Here is a 10,454-nt window from a genome sequence, read left to right as displayed (position 1 = left end):
AAAAAAAAAAAAAAAAGCTGCCTGGCAACAGAATTCCTCTTCACGAGCTGCAAGTGGGTGGCTTCAAGTTTCTCCCAAATGAAACTATGATGACCGAGGGCTGCGCTGGCGAAAGCAGCCGGCGATCAGTGGGGCGCAGGCACCGCCAGGCACGCGCAGTCCCGGCCAGGCGCGCGCCTCGTCGGCGCCGCGGGCTCCCGGAAGGGGGCGTGGCTCCCTCGCGCGCCCCTTACTTAAACCCGCGAGCGTCGGCCACGCGCCGCCGGAGGCGCCTTAGCCGATCGCCGAGCGGTCGATGCCCTCGCTCCGCAGCCAGCGCTCCGCCGCCGGTGGCTCCACCCGCCATTGTGTAAGTGCGACTGCCGCCGGCGCGTCGCCCGCGTCCTCGGCGCGCGGGCCCGGGAATGGGGTGGCGAGCGCGGGGAGGGGGCGGCCGCCCCTCGCTCCTCCAGTCCCCGGATGGCGGCGGGCGCGCGGCTGGAGGGGGCGGCCCCGTGGCGGCGTCGTGCCCGCGTGTGTGCCCCAAGCGATCTCAGAGATCCGCAGGGTTCCGGCCTCCCGCGTCCCTCCCGCACGGCGGCCCGCTTAACCCCCGGCCTGTCCGCCCTGAGCTCGTCGCGCCGGGGCGCGGGGTTAAAGCGACCACATGCCCTGGCGATTCCGCGTGCGGTTTAATTTAGATAGACATTCTAACGTGGCGTCTTAATTTTTTTCAATGCAGAGCCCAGCCATCCGATATGGAGCATGCCTTTACCCCGCTGGAACCCCTGCTTCCCACTGGTACTGTATGTCTTTCCCCGTTTCCTGGCGCCATTGGCGGGCTCTGCCCGGAGCCCTGCAGGGGTGAAAGGGACTGGCCTCGGGCTGGACCGAGCGCAGCTTCCCGTCTGCCTGGGGCTTCCTAGCTCTGCGCCCCTGGGCCCTGCCCACCCTCGCCCGCGCCCCAGTTTACTTGTTCTTGGCCAAGCAGGGTTGGGGAGGCCAAAGGACTGGACACCTTGTATGCTTCCCCCCCGGGAGGGGTGAAGGGCAGCTTGTTAGCTGATAGGCTCTCTCACCTGTGAACTGACCCGACACCGCGGACCCTTAGGCATCAAAGGGGGGAGATCAGTCGTTATTGCCCGTCCATTCTGCCAAGTGCCCGAGATGACCCAACAAAAGACGAGTTGGTGGCTGTGTAAAATGTTTCAAAGATACAACACTCACTTAAGGGTTTTTGTTACTTTAAAGTTTCAGATTATGTGATGCACGTGAAATGGAGGGAAGGAATGCATTGAAGCTGGTTGTCAGCAGCGGTTATTCTCAGTGTAATTGGCTGGTGTGGTCATTTTGCAATATTAAACATTTTTTATTTACCAATTATTGTTTGTGTTGTGTAGAACTCCTCTACTTTATCAGTTTCATACTTCAAACGGAGTGTATCATTTTTTAATGTTTAAAGTTGTTCTCAGTAAACATGAATTCATGGGTTTTGTTTCTTCTCAAGGCACATATAAACTAATTACTAAAATTCTGCGGAACACCAAAAATATATTTTTTGCCGATCTGACCAAAAAAAAGTATAATTTTGATGCATTCACACCAAATGCCTATTGTTGCGTTGGCTGTTGTCATTTTTTTACTTGACAATATTCTAAGGGAAAAGGCTATATATAGCCCCTGACTATATAATCAAGTATTGCATGTTTTAAAAATTGGCACGTCGGTTGAAAATCCCTGGTTTAAGGTATTGAATTTGATTTGAACTTGTCAGTTTTTCCTCATCCTGGGAGAAATGATACTAAAACAATCAAAGGATGATAGTAGTAACCATAGGGGACACTGATTCCTCCCCTCCAGTCATTCCCTGTGCTGAGGTGTTTACATACACTTTTACATCTTACTTTCCGGTGAAGGAACCAGTGACAGAACTAGAATCTGAATCCAGATATATTTGATTTGATGTGGTTAAGAGGTCGGGTGTTTAGACATTAAACAGCTTTTCAGAAGTTAAGCATTAGCAAACAAACATTTTGCAAATTACATTTCAGAGGTCTCAGTTACCCAGTGTTGGCCAGAGGAACAGCATTTCCAAGAGTAAACATTGGACCCTGGTGTCCTATTGATTTTCAGATTTGTTCCTCAAACCTAAGTACTTTGCTGACCAAAGTTTTCTGGTGTTGTCTAGGTTGAAAGAAGTATGTGATAGAGAGATGCGTGCTGCAGAGTAAAGTTGGGATCGAGGAATCAGAAACTCTGAGTTGAAATCCTAGCTTTGCCACTTATTAGTTATCCGTCTTTGTACAGTTGTCCCGCGTATCCCAGGTAGATTGGCTCTAGAACTCCCCAACCCCCAGATATCGAAATCAAGTCCCCTATATGAAATGGTATCGTATTTGTCCTCTCCTATACTTGAAATCAGTTCCAGATTACTTATAATACCCAGTGCAATGTCAGTAGTTGTTATACTGTGTTTTTTAGAGAATGCCAAGAAAGGAAAAGACTACGTAGTGAGTTCTGACACAACTTTTCCCCCTGAATATTGTTCTCTTCAGAATAACAAATTTGACCTGCCGTTGGTTGAATCTGTGAATGTGGATACCGGAATCAACTGTATTTCAGTTTCTTCTTCTGTAAAATAGGAATAGTTGGCAGGGTTATTGTATGAACGAGTTGTAATGCAGGTAAATCACTTGGCGTCAATAGTGATAAGCTGTTATATTCAGCTGTAAGGCTAACCAGAAAAGAAAGGGGTAGTTGAATCTCAGGATCAGTGCTGAGGTGGAAGAGATGTGGAGCAATATCCTGCAGGAAAGACGGGCAGTTGGCTCCATCTGTGTTTATCACAGGCTGTTGGAGAAGGCCCGGCTCCGAAGTCAGTAAGAACAGCACTGGAGGGGGCATGTACATCACAACTGTGATACCCTGTGTGAAGCACAGATCCCCTGAGACAGATCAGCCCTCCTTTGGGGCTCTGTGTGATTTAGTGGTTCTCATCCCTCCTTTTTGTCTTTTCTAACGGGAAACATATGTACACAGTAATTCAGTAAATGCTAGAGGTTAACTTTACATTAGCGGGGTTCTCTTCATCAGACAGACTTTTAATATTTATGTAGCAGAGAAGTAGGTAGTTTTTCTGTTAATACTTCTGTGAACTATTTTGTAGGTATGATTTACCTGTAATGTTTTCTTAGATTTAGTATCCTGGGCACTCCAACAATTAAAATCAAGCTTGTTCTCTTCAGAATAGCAAATTGCTGGGGGGACCAAAATGCTTCTCTCTTTGGAATGATCACTAGCTCAGAGAGAAAGATTTAAAATAATTTTTTTTTGTTTTTATAACTAAAGTAAGTGCTTATTATTTAAAGAAAAACAACCCAGGAGGTGAAGTCTCTCGTAATTCCTCTTGTAAGAATAACCATTACCAGCAGTTGGCATATGTTCTAGATATTGTTTTGACACATACATTCCAGCATATTATTACTCTTGTTTTAAAGAAAGTGGATTCATATTATAAATTGCTTTGTAAATAAAAATGGGGGGGGGGCAGTGAGTGAAAAATTTTTATTACCAACATTATGTACTCTGTTTAATTTTTTTCAAACAAAATAGAAATGTTCCTAAATTTAAAAGTCTACCAGAAATTTTCATTCTAAATCGCAGTTACCAGAGATTATCACTCTAAAACTTAGAAAAGCACAAGGTCAGCCCATCACCTGACATGCTCTTCTGCTTCCCCTAGGCTAGTGGTCGGCAAATTGCGGCTCGCGAGCCACATGCGGCTCTTTGGCCCCTTGAGTGTGGCCACAAAGTTTCAATCGCACTGTACATGCGCGCCCGCACGTGGTATTTTGTGGAAGAGCCACACTCAAGGGGCCGCAGTTTGCCGACCGCTGACCTAGGCTTCTCACCCTTTAAATCCGGTGCTATTTTGGAGGCCCAGTTAGTGTCTGTCAGTCCCATGATTTCTTTGCCTACTCCAGCCTGTCCTCATCTCTCTCCCCCAGTCTCCATAGTTCTATGTGGGTTCTATAATACATTATTCAACATCTAACTAGTAAGTATCTTGCTTTGTTCTTGACTTTCCAATGAGACTGGAAGCTCTTAAACGGAAGCAAGTATATCTTTCTCTTTGTATACCCACACACCCAGTATCAAAGGACAGCCACTAACTGGTTGTTAGTTGCTCTTGATAACAGAAATGCAAACATACCCTTCGACCCAACAATTCCATTTCTGGAATGTATCCTCATAAACTCGCATAAATATGCAGAAATATCATGATCAAAGATATGCACTATAGATTGCAACAATAAAAACTAGAAATAATCTAAATGTCTATTAAGAAAGTCTAGTTCATTTGAGTGTGTACTGCCTGTAAAACAAAACAAAACAAAAACTTGGGATATCTATACATATGGACCATAAAAAGCGGTAAGGGAAAGAAGTTGCAGAAAAGGGCATAAAACAGGTCCTGCTTGAGAGGCCTGGGGGAAGCAGAAGAGCATGTCAAGTGATGGGCTGTTCTTGAGTGAAAGCTCAGTGCTACCTGTGATCTTAAACGAGTTCACCTGGTGGTGAGTGAAGGCAAGGAAAGCCTGACTAGGCTGGAGAGTGCAGCTGGGGATTTTGGAAGACTGTAATTGAACAGGGAGGGTAAAACATTGTGGAGAATAGAGAGGTTTTTTGCAGGGTAGTAGAAAGAAAGTGTTTTAGTTTCTTTGTTGAATCCCCTTGGAACATTCATAGAAAGCAGCCTTTTATATACTCTAGGACTCAGTTAAATTGTGCCATCCATATCCTGGTTGCTTTGCTAATCATTTATAGATTAAAGTCCTTGTCTTGGCCTCAAAAGTCCTCCAGATCTGATTCCTAACTACTCTTTCAGGATACTTCCATCATTCGCCTCTCTGCCCAAGCCAAGCTGAACTCTCATTTGTTCAGGCTTCTATACTCTTGCCTTAACTAATGCTAAATTTATTGCCTGGAATATTCTTACCAATCCTTAGAATTGTTATCCTTAAATTTTAGCCATTCTGGTGGGTGTGTAGCCTTATCTCTGTGATTTTTGTTTGCATTTCCCTTAATGCAGAATGTTGATCTTGTCACATGTCTGTCGGTGTTTCTAATATCTTTTGTGTATTGTTTATATCTCTAGCTATTTTCTATTAGTTTGTCTTTTCTTTAAAAAATGAATCTGTAGGAGTTTTTAATTGAGATACAATTGACATATAATATTGTATTAGTTTTAAGTGTACATTATAATTTGATATATGTATACAGTGTCCCAAAAATGTATATACACTTTGAATTATTTACTAATTCCAATGGTTAAATCTGAAAAGAAACTTCTATTGAGCTATCAGCTGTAAAGAGTATACATTTTGGGGGGACACCCTATCTATTACAAGAGATTGCCACGTAGGAGTTTCTTTATATATTCTGGATACAGTAAATCTTGATTTTCTCATCAATTAAGTAGGGAGAAAACATTATAGGGAGATTGTTGTGAAGATTAAAGAATATCTACAAAGCATTAACACTGATATACAGTAAGGATGTAAACATTTTAGTTATTTTTCTCATTGCTGTTTTTTTAATCTAAAAGTTTGTGTTTTTTTAATTAAGGAAGAATAATATTTAACTGGTAAGGGCATACAATTGCTGTTCTAAACTCTGTAAATATAGGTGCCTTTTCAAAATATTCTTATAAAACCTGGCCTTTTTGTTTTGTTCTTCAGTGTATGATCATTTCAGTTTTTATCATGAAGCTTTGTATTCGGAACTCCATGTGTTTAAAAGTAAAGTTGATTTATTTTACACCCTTTCTAGCTGAAATAAAAGTGGAATCAAACCATCCTTAGAATTATTTCATGTGTGCTTATTTCACAGTCCTAAGACACAGAGTAAATAGTCATAGAGGTTTGAATTTCTGGTTTAATGAAAATATGGATGTTATTTTTTATAATATAGTACATATACAGGGTGGGGGAAAGTAAGTTTACAGTTGTTCCTATAGAAAACAGTGTCTAAAACCATCTGTATTTAAACTTTTCCATTGTTCCAAAAATAACTTTTGCAGTTGCTTGTTCCAAACTAGGACCACCTTTGCATTCCATTCAGTGTTTTAAAATCTAGCACAGTTGTTCCTTGCATTTCAAAATCTACCTTAACAATGAATATTGACATTTTAAGTAAAGCTTTTGCATCACTCTTAAGTTGATCTGATAGAATGAAAATGTAGCAATTTGATATGAAACATCATTCACATTAAACATATATAATAAACCCTGAGTCAAAAGCTCCATTTTCTTTTCCCCACACAGTTCAATCACTATAAATACGTTTTATGCTTGAAAGTTTTTTATTCTCTATATTTCTTTGCAAAAAGATTATATTTAAATTTTAAAAAGATTTCTGTGACCATAATGTTCTTGGGAGTTATTTCTTCTGAACTGAATTAACCATTGTTGACGTTTATTCTGAATTTATTTTTATTTTTTTAGGTTTATTCTGAATTTAATTACCATTTTGAAGTATTATTGGTATACAGTTCAAGTCAACATAATTATATTGCAAATATTTATGGTAACTGACTATTGCATGGCACTGTGTGCTGGCCGTAGTCCCGGTGCTTTAACAGGATAAAGCCTGTAGAAAAGTTTTGGAACTAGAAGAACCAGGTTTGAGTTTTAGCTACTTTTCCACTAGTTATAGGCTTTGGACATGTCAATTAATTTATCAGAGCCTTAGTTTATTTATGAAAAGTAACATATCTGAACATAAAGTTCTTGGGCAAATTTAAGATATTAAAAAGTATAAAAAGCACATTGCACATTATACAATGTAAAGTACTTACTACTAGATGAATTTTATTATACTCATTGTTAAATTTTGAAATCCCTTCCTACATTTTGCAAAGGAGATAACTGCTTGGTTCAGTAAATGTGTTCAGTCCACTTAGGTGAAAGAGTATTTAGGCAAGTCTAGCAGAAATACTCTCTTTGTTTCCTGAATTATGTATTTTTCTTTCATGCTTGTTGAACTTTTATTTTATAGATGCATGAAATTATGAATAGTGAACTCAGGTTTTTGATGCCTCATGGTTAATGAATATGGGAAATCCTGTTCATTATAGTATTCATGCCATCTCTTATATTTCTGGAATTTAATTTCCATGGAAAATGCCTGATTAAGTTCACAAAAGGCATGATAGAACCTGAAGATGGGTATTAGCTTTCCCCAGTTTATCAGTGGGTAATTTGGGAATTCATGGGTAAGTTATACCTAGAGTTCTGACTCCTTCATAATGGTAAGTGTACATTGGCCACCTATATAAGTAGTCCTCTGTATTTTGCAGCAACAGATCTCCCAAGAATCCTAAGTGATGTCATTCATATGTACCAAACACAGTTCTAATCTTTAATCTCTACTCAGCAAATCATAGTAAGAATTACTTGGGGTAGACTTGAGTCACTTGCATTTTTAAACAAATTAAAGATTAAAAATGCTTCAATATATAATAGAAATATGGTGACATTTCTTGGTCATATCTCTCGGCCAATTAAAAATTCTTATTAGAGACTTCTGGTTTGGTCTCTACTCTAGAGCTGTGCTATCCAACACAGTAGCCACTAGCTACAGGTGGCTACTGAGCACTTGAAATATGGCTAGTGTGACTAAGGAACTGAATTGATAATTCAAGTGTAAAAACAAAACTCCACAAAATTATTGAAAAAGTTTTGTGTTTGGAATAGTCTATTAGTGTATGGGGGCAGCCATAACAAAGATGTGTGGCTTAGATAATAGAAGCTTACTTTCTCAATTCTAAGGCTAGAAGTCCAAGATCATGGTGTTAGCAGGTTTGGTTTCTTCTGAGGACTCTTTCCTTGGCTTGCAGACAGCTGCCTTCTCGTTGGGTCCTCACTGTTGCCTCTTGGTCTGTGTGTTACCTGTGTTCTGATCTCCTGGTCTTATAAGGACATCAGTCATATTGGATTAGGGCCATTCATATGACCTCATTTTATCTTAACTAACCTTTTTAAAGTCTCAGTCTTAAAATACAGTCACATTATGAGGGTAGGGTTAAGACTTCAAATAGGAATTTCAGGAGGACACAATTCAACCCACAACAAATTAGGTATGTTTACATTTCAGCTGTAAATTTTTTATTTTTATTTATTTATTTTTTAAATCTTTATTGTTAAAAGTATTACACAGGTCCTCCTTTTTCTCCCATTAACCTCTTCCAGCCTGCTCCTGTCTTCCTCCCTCCCCCGCTCTGCCCTCACCACCCCATTGTGTCCACAGGCTATGTTGAACTCTTCCCACCCACCCGCCCCTACCTTCCCTCTGAAGTTCAACAGTTTTAAATTGTCTTGATCCATATATTAGAATACTCATAATGACCAAATGAGGAAGATTTTGATGCCACTCCAATAGAATATGAATCAAAAAGTGTCAATTTCAGTCTTACCTAGTTGCTCTTTTCTACTTATACTAGTGGCCCAGTGCACGAAACTCATGCACTCGAGGCAGGGGTGGAATGTCCCCCAGCCTGGCCTGTGCCCTGTCACAGTGCGCGAGCCCCGTGATCCATTGCCCCAAAGAGGTAGGCTTTTCCCACCCATCTGGGGCTCCTCAATGGGTTACCCCAAAGAGAGAGGCTGGAGCCGGGGGAGGCCGGCGGACCCCTGGCACAGGTTCATGGAGGCCCTTGTCGCGGCCTTGCCCCCGGGCTGGGCTGCAGTGGAGGCCTGTGGACCTCCGCGTGCCTGCAGACCCTTGGCCAGGGCCAGGCCCGTGGTAGAGGGGCCTCTCCATGCACCTGCGGACCCCTGGCTGGGACCGTGGCAGAGAGGCCTCTCCGCTATGGCCCCGCCCCTGTCCCCCACACTGCCAGTCTCTGCCCACCCACGCCTGCTGCACACACAGCCTGCTCATTGGTTGTTACTGTGATGGCGTCCTGACCAATTTGCATATTACTCTTATTAGTATAGATACAACATTTTCTTTGTTCATTCAACACTTTCTGAGTATGATCTGTTATGGGCCACATCCTAGTAGATGCTGTAGAAAAAAAGAAGTGACAAACTTTACTGTGAAAGACTTCATTCTACAGCAGGCTGTTCAATACAATACAATAGAAAAATAATTTCATAGTAATTTAACATATTCCAGTAGCCTCATTAAAAAGGTAAAACAAGTGAACTTAATTTTAGTTATGTATTTTATTTAACCTAATATCTAAATGGTGTTTATTCTGATTACATGTTGAAGTAGTAATTATTAATGCAATAGTTTACTTTTTTTGGTACAAAAACTTCCAACACCAGTATGTAGTTTACACTTTTAGCACATCTCAATTCAGATGCTAGATTTTCAATAGAAATGCTTGATTTGATCTATATTTCATTATAATTTGTGATACATTTTATCATAATATGTCAGATATTTTGTTTCTATTCATGTGCTCAAGGAGCTACTCATAGGCTCAATTTTGGAATAAACTTCAGACCCAGGGAATACATATTCCTTTTTTAAGGAAAAGCCTTTTGAAACGGGTATTGGAAATAGAACTGGGACTGAAACCTGGGTTTTCTGACTGTATATTTTTCCTGATATTGAAACCAAAATGTGTGCTGTTGGAAGTTGCAGACAAAAATGGTTAGCAGAACCAAAGTTTATTGAGAGAAGCCAGTCCTGGAAAAGGTGCAGCTAGGGTTTCGGAGCAGACCAGTGTCTAGAGTTTCCTTTTCATATAACAGCCGGGTGTTAAAGTCTATTTGTTCATGTGTAGAGCCCCACACGGGCATAAACCACGTGGGTACAGGGATGTGCTCCCCCACAGAACTCATCGCCTGCAGGGGAGAAGAGAGAGGAGGAAGATCACACTCTTTTTTGTATACATGCTTATTAGCTCCTGATTGGCCCTTTCAAATAATTGTGCCTTAGCAACATCCTTGGGATTAGTTTATGTGCCTTACTATCTTGTGATTGGTTATCTGTAAGCTATCTGTCTTAGCAACATTCAGGCATTTTGTTTATTTTTTAAAATATTTTTATTGATTTCAGAGAGTAAGGGAGATAGAGAGATAGGAACATCGATGATGAGAGAGAATCATTGATCGGATGCCTCCTGCACGCCGCCCACTGGGGATCGAGCCCGCAACACAGGCATGCGCCCTGACCTCCTGGTTCATAGGTTGATGCTCAACCACTGAGCAATGCTGGCCGGGAAACATTTATACATTTTAAAGCTCATGTCTTTTGTGGACGCTCTTCCTTCCCCACCCAGAGGGGGGTGTTTTAGTAACTCTCATTAGTTGGGTTCCGGGTTTTACCCCCCTTACCCCTCCCATGGTTCCAGTCCCTGTCTACCTAGCTTCCCTCTGTGTCCTCAATATCAACATGGCATTTTTGTTTTGTTTTTTTTACTTAAAGCACTGTACAACTAGCAGTATTTTAAATAATTT

The 10,454-nt window shown here is 41.2% G+C and overlaps 1 protein-coding gene across 1 annotated transcript in view; it reads left to right on the top strand.

Annotated features, from left to right (window-relative positions):
• Positions 1-400: 400 nt before the first annotated feature.
• Positions 401-10,454, top strand: part of TPK1 (thiamin pyrophosphokinase 1) — a 286,110-nt gene continuing 276,056 nt past the window's right edge. Inside the window, exon 1 of the mRNA XM_081102719.1 lies at positions 401-780. Within this exon, the coding sequence (XP_080958845.1) occupies positions 738-780 (43 nt within the window). The 5' untranslated portion in view covers positions 401-737. The remainder of the gene's footprint in view (positions 781-10,454) is intronic.

This window comes from Myotis nattereri, assembly GCF_964212035.1.
Source record: "Myotis nattereri genome assembly, chromosome: 11".
NCBI lineage: Eukaryota > Metazoa > Chordata > Mammalia > Chiroptera > Vespertilionidae > Myotis > Myotis nattereri.
Note: the sequence above shows the minus strand (reverse complement) of the source record. Positions and strands in the feature narration are given on the sequence as shown.